The sequence below is a fragment of the Scomber japonicus genome, chromosome 5 (assembly GCF_027409825.1).
Source record: "Scomber japonicus isolate fScoJap1 chromosome 5, fScoJap1.pri, whole genome shotgun sequence".
NCBI lineage: Eukaryota > Metazoa > Chordata > Actinopteri > Scombriformes > Scombridae > Scomber > Scomber japonicus.
Genome location: NC_070582.1, coordinates 1,632,734 through 1,648,184, shown reverse-complemented (window position 1 = coordinate 1,648,184; position 15,451 = coordinate 1,632,734). Strand labels below are relative to the sequence as shown.

At 42.8% G+C, this 15,451-nt stretch overlaps 2 protein-coding genes across 2 annotated transcripts; both read left to right on the top strand.

Annotated features, from left to right (window-relative positions):
* The first annotated feature begins 209 nt into the window (after window positions 1–209).
* On the top strand, window positions 210–6,572 carry LOC128359159 (ankyrin repeat and SOCS box protein 15-like). The gene is made up of 9 exons (XM_053319597.1): window positions 210–310; window positions 388–440; window positions 869–1,000; window positions 1,900–2,064; window positions 2,944–3,189; window positions 3,506–3,677; window positions 3,848–4,373; window positions 5,713–5,866; window positions 6,403–6,572. The coding sequence occupies exons 1-9, from the start codon at window positions 210–212 to the stop codon at window positions 6,570–6,572; spliced, it is 1,719 nt and encodes a 572-aa protein (XP_053175572.1).
* Window positions 6,573–9,911: 3,339 nt separating this feature from the next.
* Window positions 9,912–15,088, top strand: LOC128358964 (ankyrin repeat and SOCS box protein 15-like). Its single transcript, XM_053319370.1, has 9 exons — window positions 9,912–10,015; window positions 10,105–10,142; window positions 10,340–10,471; window positions 11,492–11,650; window positions 11,743–11,988; window positions 12,866–13,037; window positions 13,279–13,819; window positions 14,701–14,854; window positions 14,931–15,088. The coding sequence occupies exons 1-9, from the start codon at window positions 9,912–9,914 to the stop codon at window positions 15,086–15,088; spliced, it is 1,704 nt and encodes a 567-aa protein (XP_053175345.1).
* Window positions 15,089–15,451: the final 363 nt, after the last annotated feature.

Sequence of the window (15,451 nt, the reverse complement as noted above, 5' to 3'; positions counted from 1 at the left end):
CAGCTGTCATCTGTAAAAATAGGGGTATAAACTAAAAGCATGGGAAAAAAATGCAGCCTAATCCTTTACAAACGTGTGTGTAGTTCTTCTGACCACAAAAGGTGAAAAAAACAACAAATAAATGAATACAGTCCAGTTTTCTCCTTCACATTCTGGATGAGAGTCTTATATTTTGTGCTGTGTCTCATCTCTCTCCTCCCTGCAGAATAATGAACAATTATGTGGAGTATGAGGAGGAGCTAAATGATTACTACATCCAGCTCAGTATTCAGGACTCCTGTCAAGATGCCTTCCTGAAATCTTCAGCCAGGTAACGAACGTCTCACCACTCCCTCATTTCACCCCAAACAAGAACCCAACTCACCAATCCTGTGCTTCCTCTTTCAGCTTAACAGCAGCGACAGATGAAAATCTGAGAGTCCTGGCTGCCATCGAGCAAGGTAGGCAGGCCGGCGTGCTGCAGATACTTTCACCATTACAGCAGAGCATTGTGTTTGTGTTTGTGTTCGGTCCAGTTGTCTCTCCTGCCAGGGAGCCAAAGTCACACGCTCAGCAGCTGTAGACGAGGACTGCCAGGCATCAGGAGGCTGGCAGGCCGACAGAGAGGGCATGATAAATAAACAGAGAGAGAGAGGGAGATGAATAAACACATAGAGAGAGAGAGAGAAGAGTTGCACTGTACAAGAGAAACAAAAGGTGGAAGAAAAACTGTTTGATAGATTTGTAGAAAACAGGAAAATAGTGCAGAATACTTTCTCACAGCTCTGGTGAGTCCTGCATGTTTCTGTTTCAGTTTTAAAAGAAACAACTTTCCTCTCGTCTTTCCTTATAAACCTGTGGGCTGTTGTCTTGTTGCCGTGGTGACCAGGTGAGGTCTTGGTGCTCAGGGAGATGCTCAGACACACTTTCGCCTTCAGTGAGTCGGACAGTCGCGGCTGGCTTCCTCTCCATCGAGCCGCATCCCAGCCGGTGCTGGAGATTCTGCAGACCATCCTGAGATGTGAGTCCTTTTTATTCAGTATAATAAATGTAATATAGAAAAAAATGTCACTCAGCATAAGTGTCAAACGATGTCATTAAAAAGTGTTATCTGCTTCATTAGAGGATTACTAGTCAGTTAATGTATCTGAAGGAGGATCAATAAGCATGCTAGACTACTGTATACATTACAGAAAGATAATCTACTACTAAGTTTAAAGTAATCAAATATACTGGCTACTAAAAGTAAACAGGCCAAACTTTGCACCTAGTACCCAGAAACAACACTGGGCTGTGCAGCTAATTTGATATAACTGTGTAATTTCCTCCCTCGGGTTGATCACATGATGCACACTGGTCCTGTTTCCTGCACAGAATCATTAGATTGCTCATTTGCAAAATGAGACGAATTCCACTGAGCATGCTCTAAAAATGTGAAGCATGAATAAGACTGCGGAAATACGGGAGCGCAAAGTTTATTTTTGGCGCCATTTTTGAATGCAGAATGTAGTTCTTAATACATCTATTGTCTTAAACCACAGCTGAGCTGGTCAGGAAAAACATCAAACTGTAACAGAGGTAAAAATATAACCTCGTCCCTCCTTCAACTGGAGGACGTGACACCAATAAATAAAGATGACAAGTAAAGATTAAACATCAGGTCACATCAGGTTGACATCATTAAAATAACTTCTGCCTGAAATATCATCCCACAGAATACTTCACTGCCTTCCAGCTGATTGACAGCTGATCTCAACAAGTCAAAAATAATGAGCGATGACTGATGCTTGCCACTCATTCAGCTCAGAGGTCAGCCAGCAGCGGCTCACCTGCCAGGTTAGCACAGCTGCAGGTCTGATATGAACTCCTGGACTTTCCATGTTGACCTCCTCTGCCTCTGTGTGTGTGTTTGTGTGTCAGTGGCGGCTCAGGGGCTCAGCCTGGAGGAGAGGACGGTCGTAGGAGGAGAGACGCCACTCACCCTCGCCATCAAAGCCGGACTGGAGCAGAATGTGTCGACCCTGCTGGAGTATGGAGCTTCACCTCACAACACCAACAGCAAAGACGAGTCGCCGCTGCTGCTGGGTAACGCTGCTGAGCCCCTCACACAGTTGAAAATAAAGAGTTATCAGAGTCTAACAAGGTTTTCACAACAAAAGTGCAAAGTTTAACATTGTTTCGGTCTTGTATCCAAGGGTCAGGAAGTAGTGTAATGGGTACCAGGGGTGCGAAAACTTGTCTTGTCTAAGTTATTCGACTAATGATAGACAACGAAGCCTTGACTCTTGGCTTGAAGTTGTGTACGGTTCTATGAGTCAGCTGCCAGAGCTACACCTTCCTTCCATCAAACATATGCACAAAAGCACTGATGCACACAGGAAGAGGGTAAATGAAAAGAAAAGGAGCTCAACATCAATGAAAGTAATTTTTTTGTAGTCTGCGAGCCCCCAATCATCTGGCAGGTTGTTTCATTAATCTGGGACCCTGAGTGAAAAGGTCCGGTCCCCCTTTGTTATAAATCTGGAGTTTGGAGCGGTAAGGAAAGACACCATGGAGGTTGGTAGTAAGACAGCAAGGAGGTTGGTAGTAACAGATGAAAGGTCGGGACAGATATTACACTTGATACCCTGACAGAGAAACACTCTTAAAGGTTTGTCACACCTTTATAATCAATTACCAATTAAAACACTTTTGCTGTTGAGTTCCAAACAGCATTCGTTTTACTTTCAGTGCATACTGCATCTACCCCTAAAAAAGTCCTTATCCATTCATATCCATGCAGCACAAAAGCTCAGTTGATGTGATGTATCTGCTGCTGCAGAGAGGATTATGGGTCAGAATACCCAGAAAAGCATGCTGCATTTGAGATACTATGAATTGGGACATACTAAATCTATTTGTGGCATATTAAACAGTATGGTAGTTTAGGTATTGGAACGTATTCTTTGTCTCCTTTGCTTGCAGCGGTGAGGGCTGGTTCGTACGCGATGTCGTACAAGCTGATCTCTCACGGTGCCTGGGTGGAGCAGGCTTGCCGGAAGAAGCGGACGCCCATGCACGAGGCGGCCAAGATTGGTAGCGTGGAAATCCTGATGCTGCTGCTGAAGAACGGCGGCCGTGTAAGCCAAAAGGACGGGATGGGGGTGACGCCGCTGGCCATGGCTGCAGAACAGGGACACTTCCACGTCGCTGAGATCCTGTTGAACTACGGTCAGTATGAAGATAGAACTGAGGTTTAATGACTCTGAACTCACAACAAAGCATAAAAACTATGCAATATATGTGACATGATTTAATTTTTTCTGCTTTATGGGATCAAATTTGTATCATAATAATTGAACAAAATCTCTCAAGAATGAAGCAAAAACAGCATTACTTAAAAAAGATGAATATATTTAGTTTGCTATAAAAGCTCATACTGGGTCTCTCAAACCTTCATGACTTTCCAAACAAATTTCCCCAAAGTAAACACCCCATCCTTATTTGGATCCAAACTTTACTTTTCATCCCTCTTCTTCCTACTCAGGTAGCAAAGTGAACTCTCAGGCTTATGATGGGGAAAGTGTCCTGCTGGACGCGGCCGGATCAGGAAACATCAACTGCATTCAGCTGCTGCTGGAAAACGGGGCAGACCCCAACCTGGCCACCGTGATCGGCCTCCTGCCCATCCACAAAGCAGCTTACGCCGGACATTATGAGTGAGATCCTTCTTTCCAACACTGTAATGAATGTTTGTAGAGGACGCCAGTCGGGCTTTAGGGCCCAGAGTTGATAATTGCATTCATTTTAAATGCTGATGTGACCTCAAAGCCTTTTTGAACTCTTGGTGCTTTTGGCCTGAGTGCAGCCTTGTTTTCTTCTCCTGCAGCATTCTGAAGATACTGATACCTCTGACCACCAAGAGGGCTATTAAAGAGGCAGGTCTAACCCCAGTCCACTCTGCGGCGGAGGGAAGCCAGAGCCTCTGTCTGAAGTACCTGCTGGACTGTGACTTCGACGTCAACAGCCGCATGAATACCAGACACTCAGACAACTATCCTGACATGAGGCGGAGCGCCTTGTATTTTGCTGTCTCCAACGGTGACGTCGAATGCACTAAGATCTTGCTGGCAGCTGGGGCGAAGACCGACCTGGACCCGCTGTCCTGCTTCCTGGTGGCGGTCCGGTCAGGTAAATATGAGCTTGTGAAGATGCTGCTGGCTGCTAATGCAGACGTGAACTATTACTTCTCGGTGGTGAACAACACGGTGTTCCCCACGGCGCTGCAGTACTGCCTGAAGGACGAGGTGATGATGAGGCTGCTGCTCAACAACGGCTACATGGCGGAGCGTTGCTTTCATTGTCACCATGACAAACTCTTAGATGCTGCAGATGATGTGGATGGGAAAATACCTGTGAGTTACAGCTATATTCCTTTTTTTGTGTTCCTTAAAACTGTAAGGGCTGGTGAGTGTGGACAAAGTTGCAAGAAGGGGAAGCGAGGCAGAGGTACAAAGTCCAGTAAGGCAAGTTCTTTAATCCAAGAGGAGGCTGGTGGTCATACACAAAAAGGCTAGCAGGAATCAGGCAACCAAAACAGGCAAGGAGCAGGCAGAAAATCTGAGGTCAAAAAAACAAACCGGTCTTACACAAAGAAACAAACAGGAATAACGCGAGAAAGCAAGTACACAGGGTAACAAAGACAATCTGGCAAGGAAGACAGGGTGGCAAGACACAGGTGAAACAAATAGGTAATCAACTAAGGCGGGAAAAAGAACAAAGAGGGGAAGTAAAACTGACAGCACAGGGGAAGACTAGACTTTCAAAATAAAACAGGAAGTGTACAACACAACATAAAATACAGAGTCTGACAAAAACAACAGGATCCTGACTGGGGACAAGGATGTGTTATAACATTGGATGTCTTGGTTGACCCATGTGCATGGTCTGGGCAGCAGTCCACTCAGACCTTTGCCGACAGCCTCATGAAGAAATGTGTTGTGTACATTTGTTGGTGTGGGTTTGGGTGGTGGATGGATCTGTAGCGTGGCTGACTTTCATGCATATGACTTTGCATTCACTTGCACAAAAAAAGCCTAAAAAAAAGCCCCACAATCGTTACCTAACTTTAAACCTGCAATAAGTGTTTTGGCCACTTGGGGGCAGCGAAAACAAGCAGTGAACACAATGCTGACACATCTTCAGCTTTTAAGTTGATTTGTTGGACTTGTTAGAAAACAGTTACTTATTCCCACATCCAGCAGTTACTGATCAACATTATCATTGATTAGTTCATCGTGTTTCTGTCCACCTGCTGAATGTAAAGTCCAATATTCTCTCTCTTTTAGCTCTGTTTTTACTCTCTACCAACTCCTGAGGGAAATATCTAAATGCTCCACTATGTTTACCAGCTAGTCTACAGCTAACTGTGTCTGTTTGCTGTTTGGTGCTGAGCAGGTAGTGAACAAACGACGCTATGAGAGCACTGAGAGTGAAATTAAACAATGAACTGAAACTCAACTATAAAGCTCCATAAAGCTGAGAGGAGATGCAGAGTCATAACATCGTCAGAACATATTACACACTTACGTAAGACATAAAAGATATTGATTATAGCCAATTCAACCATACCTTTAACTGAAACTTCGCTCAGGCTAAAAGGTTAACAATAAGTTTATGTTTTTCTTTCATTCAGACATACAAAGAAAAAATGATTGCTGACCATGACTTTCTGAATGTGTGTCCTCTCTCCAGTTCTGTGAATTCATCGGTCTCTGCTGTGTCAAACATCTGTCCGGGAGCGTGGTCCGGATTCTGGTGGACTACGTCAACCACGTCCCCATCTGCTCCAAACTCAGACACAACCTGCAGAAACAGACAGAGTGGTTGGAAATATGTGACATCCTCAGTGAGTTTATCAATCAATCAATCAATCTTTATTTGTATAGCGCCAAATCACAACAAAGTTATCTACAGGCTCTTTCCACATAGAGCAGGTTCTAAACCAAACTCTTCAGGTTTTAACTTTAAAGAGACCCAACATTCCCACATGAGCAACAGTGGCAAGAAAAAACTCCCTTTTAACAGGAAGAACCCTCAGAACCAGACTCAGAGTGGGCGTTGTGAGGAGAGAAAGGAAGGATAGAGGAGAGAAGCACAATGAAAATCAACAATGAAGCTAGAAGGTCCGGGACTGGAATCTGTCATCTGGACGTCTACAGGCCCAGATTACCTGTGAGACCAGAAAGCACAGACAACTCCGGGGAAGAAGTTTAGGTTATTGAATGCAATTAATAGAACATGAATGTTAATGGATATAGATGGATGGATAGAGAGAGAGAGGGAGGAGGAAAATATCTATGAAAATATGACAGTTATCAGGGTATGACCACATTATGACAGCATGACTTGAAGTAAGATGGTTTTCTGAACCTTGCTCTCCAGGCAGTCCTCGCTCCCTCAGGCACCTCTGCAGACTGGAGATCAGGAAGCGTCTGACCCTAAAGAAACTCAACAAGCCGGACATCATGAACATTTTCCCTCCCAGACTGAAGAACTTCATACTGTACGAGGAGCTCAACCTCTACGACCTGGACCCTGAATGCATCATGTGAAGATCTGAGGAGGAGTCCTGCTGGGGTTTTTTTTAGAAAAATGTAACTATTTTTAATCTTCGTATTTTCTGTTTTAAGTGTTATGTCAAGAAAGGCTGTTGTTATATCATTATTTACTGCTTTTTATATATTGTAAGTATTTTCTTTTAGAATAAATGTGTGGTTGTAAAGGACAGATTCTGTGTTTATACAAAAACTATAATGTAAAATGTGATGTAAACATTTAATGCACGTCCAATGTACACCTTCTGACTATTTCCTAAATCACATCCCAGTGTATTTTCTCATATTGTGGCACTTTTTGCTGTGGATGATCCATCTGTCCACAATATATCTTAACAAGTACTTGAAAAGACTTACTGTGAAATTTACTTGAATATTAACGATCCTCAGAGGATGAATCCTTTGGTGAATTTGATGACCTAACACCACACTCAGAACAACATATCCAAAATATTGTTGTTGTTTTTTTAAAATATCACCATGAAATGATGCTCTTATTGTTAAAGCGTTTGTGGTTTTTGTGTTTTATTATTTATAAACTGTTATGATGCTGTATATTAAACATGGTCAAAGTTCCAATACTTGAAGTGAACGTATGGAGAAATGCTGCCTGCAAGTCAAAACTCAGGGCTTCAAGCTGCACTAAACGTGTTATTCAGAAAGTTGTCAGTTGCCAGTAGTCACTCACAGTATTGCATCCTAAAAAGCATTTTCCCCATAGACCACTGACAGGACACCTCGAACCGCAGACAAGCTCAATTATCTTTAAATCACTTTCCTCGAGCCAAGAAAAGTTGAAAAAAGCTGAAAAAAATCTGTGACATCATCACAATGCAAAGTCTGTGGGCTGAAGAGAAAACACTACTGAGCATGTGCAGTCAGTCACATAATGTGGAAGTTAGTCAGGAGGCTAGTTTTTTTTATTTTGGCACTTGACTGAATGGAGACTATGTTTGGATTCATGGATGTATTTAGGGGCACCACTGCTCAGCCCATCAGACAACTTACCCGGTGGTCACTTGGCATATTGCAGCCCTTCCATCCCAAAAAGCATTTTCCCCATAGACCTCTGTTATAAAAGAGACGTCTGTAAAACTGCTGACAGAACACCTCGAACTGCAGACAAGCTCAATTATTTTTAAATCTCTTTCCTCGAGCTGACAAAAGCGATTTAAAAATCTGTGACTCCATCACAATGTAAAGTCTGTGGGCGGGAAACACTACACATGCCCCCAAACAGCCGTCTGTATCGATACAGCATTCGTTACTATGGTAAGATTGTTGATGATATCCTATCTCTCAATACAAAACAAATCAGTATCAAACCAGTAACAAGAGAAACAGTAAAAACATTTCCAAGAATCCAGAAAAAGCTGTTGACAATGAAGTGTAACTTTGATGCTAACACTGACTGAAACATTTCATTTTAGAGTCAGCACACACTAATGAACAACAAGGAGGTCAAAGGTCAGGCTTTAACCTACAGTAGATGAAGAAAAAGGTTTAGAAAGCAGTCGTTTCACTCTTCAAGACTCAAGCAGGCTCTTGATGATTTGTCGTCCAACAGCACACAGTGGTTTTTCTCTCCTCTGTGGTGAAAACACCGTCGCTGTCCGATGAATCATAACCAAATAATAAATATTCATTCACACATTCGGACCGGGTCACTATTGTTTGTCATTAGCTGTGGAAAATGTGCGCAGAGTGGCGTTACACTCCATTAGCCTGCCACTGGAACAGGTGACACCTATAAATAGTGTGGTGGAGTGTTTGGGGTGAGGGAGGGGTGAGAGAGGGGGCATTTCAACCATGACATGATCACTGTGCTGCTGCTGCTGCTGCTGCTTCGTCCTGTGACTCCCAACACTGACCCATTTATCAGGTGAGAACAACATGTGTTTAGGTTTCTATAACGTTGCAGGTTTATTTTGCAGATTATCCACTTCAGAAAGATATAAAATTAATAAGGGTGTGAAGTCACTGAGGTGCATGAATCCACCGTGTTATATCTGATCAACAATAAGGAGGTCAGGCAACAAAATACCCTGAAATACAGCTGGGAGACTGTTATAGCAGAAAAAGTTATGAGCTTAGTAAGAAAAAGTTGTTAATTTCAGTGCAACTCAACTTTTCTGACTGCGTGTCTGTGTCAGTGGTGGAAGAAGTACTCAGATACTTTAAAGCAGTAAAAACACTCCATTATAAGTAAATGCCCTACTACATTCAATTTACAAAAAGTATAATCAGCTGATGTAGTTACACTTTTCTGACGTTTTATGTGAAGCCTTGATATCCATAAGAAGATATTTTTGTGGTTTGAAGTCACAAAAACTCTTCTCAGTATAGTTTTACATCTCCTCTCTAAAACTTCTCTTTGCAACTCTACCAAGAACAGTCTGCTCAATGCCCCCTCTTATCTGACTGGTTGTTGTCTGAGTGACACACACCCAGGCCTATCACAGGTAACAGATGGTAGCCAAGTCTGTGGCTCAATCAAACCAGGACTCAGCCGTTGGAAGGCTGCGTAATGACAAATGTGCTTCCTGACATCCAACAAGTGTGCATCGTTGTCTGTCTCTTCAGAGCAGAGGAACTAGTGTAAACATAGATGACAGCAAAACACAGCAGAGACCTTCACACTTTGATTCTTTCAGCAAAGGCTCAGGGTCCCATTGAAAGGCTGAAGCATCAGTGTTAGAGAAGCATGTTACTGTTGTAGCTGCTGGAGGTGGAGCTAGTTTATACTACTTTATATACAGTTAGCTAGTTTATACTACTTTATATACAGTTAGCTAGTTTACACTACTTTATATACAGTTAGCTAGTTTAGTCCAGTGGTTCCCAACCTAGGGGTGGGGCCCCTCCAAAGGGTCAGCAGATAAGGGCTGCTGAGATGATTAATGGGAAAGAAGGAAAAACAAAGTTCTGATACACAAATGTGTTTTCAGTTTTTGGACTTTTTTCTCTAATCTTTGATTTTTACTGAAATATTGGATCATTTGAACATTTATTGAAATGAAAGCATGTGAGAAGTTTAGAGGGAAAAATCAATCTGCATCTGAAAAATAACAAAATCTGTCAAATAAATGTAGTGGAGTAGAAAGTACAATATTTCCCTCTGAGTTGTAGAAAGTAGCATCACATGGAAATACTACAGTAAAGTCCAAGTACCTCAAACTGTACTACAGTAAAGTACAAGTACCTGAAACTCTACTTTAATTTAGCACTTACAGTAAATGTACTTGGTTACTTTCCACCACTGGGCATCATTCAGTTTAATGTTACTCTGCTCTGCAGTGAAGTTGTGGTTTTGTGTCTCTGTATCGTATCAGGATGATGGACGCAGTCGATGACACGGATGAAGATGAACTTCTGCACTATGACGTTCAGATGAGCATTCAGGAGTCATGTCAGCATGAACAGCTGACAACATCAAACAGGTACAACAACAACAAACACCAACTTCATCATTCATCTTCAGTTTGGCATTTTCCTTCAAATGTATGTTTCTGTCTCCTCTGTACGTTAGGAATGAGGATCTGAAGCTTGTGGATGCCATTGAACAAGGTAAATATATGTTTCTTATATCGCACTAAACAACAGCAAGAGTTTGGTCATGTTAGTTTGTTTAGAAACAGAAACAAAGACTAATAACAGCATTCGGTTTGCAGTCTGTGGTATGTCTGCATCATTAAGAGACGACCACACAGACACTGTTATCAACAACATAGTCCTAAAACTCTTGACTGAAACTGTCTCTGCAGGTGATTTGTTGGTGCTGCAGGAGCTCTGTGATTTCCCAGCAGCCTTCACTCAGGTGGACGAGCGCGGCTGGTATCCTCTGCACAGGGCAGCGGTTCAACCTCTGGTTCCAGTCCTGGAGGCGGTGCTGTACGGTGGGTAAGAGGTCCAAACTTTTACTTCACAGTCAGAATCGAACAGAAGAGAGAAACTGCTGTTAATGATTCGGCTCCATGTTTCAGTTTATCTCCACCTGTAGCTCAGTACAGAAAGAACAGGATGAGTGATTGAAGGAATGAGGGAGGGAGGAAGGGAAACCACAACTTTACGCAACAAGACTTGCTTTGGGTTTTCCCAACTTTGGTATCAGAGTTGGGTGGATGTTGGCGTTTTTCCAGGAGATGCCCCGACGTCACTGGTTACTCCTCACTCACTCATCAGAGATAATATTAGATGTTCAAACTTGGGAAATTACTTTAAAACTCAGAAGACTGATTGTCTGACACAGATTAGAGTTGTTTCCTTTTATAGACACACATGTTTTAAGTTTCTCCTTATTTCTCCTGTGGTGTCTGGGAAAAAGGACAACCATTGTAGATAGTACTCCATTGTAGATAGTACATTTCTCACCATGTGATATGAGAGTGAACATTTTCAAACACTAGGTGGCAGCACAATAAGATTTTTTTCTCTTAGTTTTCTTACTGAATGTTCCAGAGACTGAAAAGGGCCACAGAGCGAAGAATAAGAATTTGTGCTCTCAAGTTAATAATTTGTGGTCTTAATTATTAACTTAAAGATGTTTTTCCTGTAACGTCAGTTGATCCCAGATGGATCGAAGATGGCTTGGTCAAAGGTTTGGATGAGGTTTAGTGGATCCATGTTCAACCCAGAAACTGAGTTTTTATGAAATGCATGAAATCTGAAGAAGCATTAAAGTGTTTACAATGAAAAAGTCCATAAATTTAAATACTGCTGTCTGGTCTTTCTTAGTAGATCAACTGCAAAACACACGCTAACCAAACATGCAATCTGTTGCACTGCACACGCAATTTAGTACCCTTTATTTGGGATCTTGGTAAATCAGGCCCAGTGTGTGCTGGTTCAGAGGTTGTTGGGTCATTTTAGAGCTCAGTTCAGTAAAATAATGTTTAACTTCTTGTTGTGTGCTTCAGCATCTTTCAGTCTGACCCTGGAGGAGAAGTCTTTGGAGGGGGAGACCTTTCTGACTTTAGCTGTGACAGCTGGTTTGGTGGAAAACGTGAAGATGCTGCTGGACCACGGAGCCTCTCCTCACACCACTAACAGCAAGAACGAATCTCCTCTGCTGCTAGGTCAGAAAACCGTCCACTGCTGCTTGGTGAGTCAGAGAAACCTTTGTCCAACATCAGTCTTCACCCTTCGTCCTCTCATGTCCTCTCTGCAGCGGTCCGAGCCGGGTCTCCTCAGATGGTTTCCAGTCTGATATCTGCAGGAGCTCTAGTGGAGCAGGTGTGTCTGAAGAGGTGGACGGCCATGCACGAGGCCTCCAGGGCCGGCTGTGCTCACATCATGGAGCTCCTGCTGCAGAACGGAGGTCAGCTCACAAAGACAGACCAGCATGGAGTGACTCCTCTGGGCATCGCTGCGGAGTACAGCCACGCTGAAGTCCTGGAGCTCCTCATCAAACACGGTGAACCAATAATACAACATATTTTATACAGTAAAATAAAAAGAGGGAGTTTGGCTCAGTTTGTTTTTATGTGGCACTGAAGTCAAAGAAAGAATAGAAAATTACATTAATTTATTGTAATAACTTTTTCTGGAGGGAGAGTTTTATTTATGTTGGAGTACTGTGATTTAATGTTGCACTTCCATAAAGTTAATTAGCAGCTTTCATACAGCGTAATGTAGTTCAAAGTGCAAGCTGATAAGAGAACAATATAAAAGACCAATGCACCCAAGAGGAAAATGCCAAGGTGAACAGAGTAGACTGATAAGGTGGGTGTGGCTCACATCAAGGTAAAGAGGCGAGCAGACTGTGACAATCTAAAATAAAATAAAATAAAACAAAGTTAAATAAAAGCTAGATTAAAACTACTTTAAAATAGACACAAAGAAACAAGTGATTAAAGTTGATAAGTGTAAAAATATAGAATGATAGTGATGAATAAAATAACAGTTGGAATAAAGTGGAATCAAAGTTTTAAAACAATAAAACAAGTAAAAGCCAGACTGAATCAGTAGGTTGACATCCTGACTTTCAGTCCCTTAAGACACTGACAACACCCACAACTTTCAAATTTCAGTTTATATGACAGGCTTCGTGTTATTTAAATTAATTGTAGCTGCCTCCAAATCCGAGCTGAGTTAACCCTGATTACATCACTCTGTCATCATTTGAGAAAGCTCCTCCTGAACCAGAGAAGATATTATAATACATAATGTCTTTATCATAAACTTCATGTGCAGAAACTTGTGCTGTACATTAGTTTCCAAATGCCACCAATCAATAAAAACCCTCCAGATTATTGATCAAACTGTTTCTTACTTTCTGCTTCTCCATGAAGGCGCTGATGTAAACGCTCAGGCCCCCAACGGTGACAGCGTCCTGTACGATGCTGCAGGCTCGGGGAACCCAGACTGTATCGACATCCTGCTGCAGCACGGAGCAAATCCCAACATCCACAACCTGAGCTCCCAGCTGCCCATCCACCGGGCGGCCTACGAGGGACACTACCTGTGAGTAGGTCCATGTTATAGAACTGTTCACACCATGGTCAATAAAGCTTGTTTGTTAAGAAAAAGATATTAAAAAGAAGAGTTGTGCTTTGTCTTAAATCACATACTTTTCAAGTTCAGTCAGCAGCATGAGGTCAGGTTTGATCCACCTACAACAGGAAGTATGTTGAATGTTCAGACTGCATAGATTTGTAATGTTTTGCAGTTCTTCTACAATGATCTTCACATTTTTCTCCATAAGAGCTTTGAGGATTTTCATCCCAATCACCACTCGACGTGCTCTGCGACTGTCAGGCCATAGCCCGGTCCACTCTGCGGCTGACGGAGGCCACATCCACTGCCTGGAGCTCCTGCTGCAGCGAGGCTTCGACGTCAACACGCTTTTAGCTCCTCACATCTCCGAAAACTACGGAGACATGAGGAGGAGCCCGCTGTACTTCACCGTCTCCAATGGGGACACGACGTGTACCGAGATGCTGCTGAAGTCTGGAGCCAAACCCAACCTGGACCCTCTGTGCTGCCTCCTGGTGGCGGTCCGGTCGGGGCGCTACGAGATCGTGAAGCTGCTGCTGGCGGCCAAAGCTGACGTGAACTGTTACTTCTCGGTGGTGAACGACACAGTGTTCCCCACAGCGTTGCAGTACTGCCTGAAGGACGAGGTGATGATGAGGCTGCTGCTCAACAACGGGTACAATGCTGAGAGGTGTTTCCGTTGTAACCATGACGACGACTGGGATGACCTGAGTGAGTCTGATTACTCACATCAGGAGGAAAAAGTTGCTGTGAGTTTTTTGGTTTAAATTAACTGAAAAATTACTTAGAAAGCCTGAAACTGTACCTGTTTTGTTTTCAATTATTAATACTAATAATGATATAATAATATATGTAATAATAATAATAATAATAATTATACATTTTATTTATAAAGTGCTAACAATACTCAAAGATGCTTAAATTTTTTTTTATTTACTCAAGTTGCAAACAAAGACACACACAGTGTCAGACCCACAGACTGTATAAAAGAAATGGATGTAACATCCGTGACATCACCCATTGGGTTGTGGACTGCTGCTCAGAAGCCAATAGTTTCTAATCTAGGCAGCGCCATCTTGAAAATTTCAGGTGTGTGCTGGGAATTAAAAAAACACGGATTCTACTGATATGGGCATGAGGCGGAGCTATGGGCGAAAGCGGGGAGGTTGCTTTGGTTGCGAGGGCTGGATCTCGAGGACATTGGTCAATCAACCTGTCAATCAGGACGTAGCCACGCCCTAATGCATACCCTGCTTTATCGTCACATATAAAATCAGGGAGGCCAAAATGTCCCAAATGAACATCATACTGCATTGAAGAAGGCTTTAAACTAGCGATTGAGACCATAAACACATTTTGAAAACATTTACTGAGGTTAGAAAATCAAGTGAGAAGTTGGTGAATTCTCCATTGACTTGTATAGAGATGGTCGCCCCCTGGTGGCCTTTTGATAGAATGCAGCTCTAAATTACTTCCGCGTTGGCCTCATTTCAGTGGACAGGAACTCCCCGCCTGGTCAACAGCCTCTGTATTCTGGTCAATATCGTTTACAACGTATGTCATTTTAACTCTAACAAACTTCTTAGTAATAAACCTGGTTCTGGTTCTGTTCATGTCTGCTGTCGTCCAGTTTTGTGATTTCGTCAGCGTCTCCTGGATGGTGAACCTGGCGGGCAGAGCCGTGTCGGTCCTCCTCGACTACGTAGGTCAAGTTTCTCTCTGCGGAAAACTGACAAAGATACTGGAGAAACACAAAGAGTGGCCTCACATCCAAAGGACCACAGGTGAGTTATAATCAAAGAGCTGCTGACAGACCTGCTCCTCCCGCTCTGAACATGTTTCCTGTCCTGTGTGGTGCAGGTAACCCTCGCTCTCTGTCTCACCTGAGCAGAGTGGTGATCAGGAAACACCTGAGCAGCAGCGATGTGACGTGTGTTCAGCTGCCCGGCAGGATGAAGGACTTCCTGCTGTTCAAAGAAAACGATCTTTACGCCAAAGTCATCTGCAGGGAGGACTGAAGAGAGACACACTTCTCTCAGATCAGAGTCTTAAATGTCAGGAATGACTTTGTGTTTCTTTCTCTCTGTGTGACAGAGTCTGTGTTTAACACATTTCTAAGAATTACAAATCTATAAATATGTTTGTACTGTATTTAATTAACCTTTTATGCTTATTATGATTCATTGCTTGCACACTATGAATGTTGTTTATTCACTTTATTAGCAAAATTTGACTTGCTGGTGGCTCAAGGGGAAAAGTCGGAGGATCACCAAAGTCCTTATAATAAATCCTCTGCGTGTCATGGATTTCAGTACCAAGTTTCATTTCAGTGTGATCCAAACTGGTGGACCAACCCGACCAGCACTGCTGTTACTAGAGCC

Coding starts and splice junctions, on each gene's coding strand:
- LOC128359159 (XM_053319597.1), top strand. CDS start 210: ATGAACAATTATGTGGAGTATGAGGAGGAGCTAAATGATTACTACATC. Junction 441..868: donor CCTGGCTGCCATCGAGCAAG/GTAGGCAGGCCG, acceptor CGTGGTGACCAG/GTGAGGTCTTGGTGCTCAGG. Junction 5,867..6,402: donor GGAAATATGTGACATCCTCA/GTGAGTTTATCA, acceptor CTTGCTCTCCAG/GCAGTCCTCGCTCCCTCAGG.
- LOC128358964 (XM_053319370.1), top strand. CDS start 9,912: ATGGACGCAGTCGATGACACGGATGAAGATGAACTTCTGCACTATGAC. Junction 10,143..10,339: donor TGTGGATGCCATTGAACAAG/GTAAATATATGT, acceptor CTGTCTCTGCAG/GTGATTTGTTGGTGCTGCAG. Junction 14,855..14,930: donor TCACATCCAAAGGACCACAG/GTGAGTTATAAT, acceptor TGTGTGGTGCAG/GTAACCCTCGCTCTCTGTCT.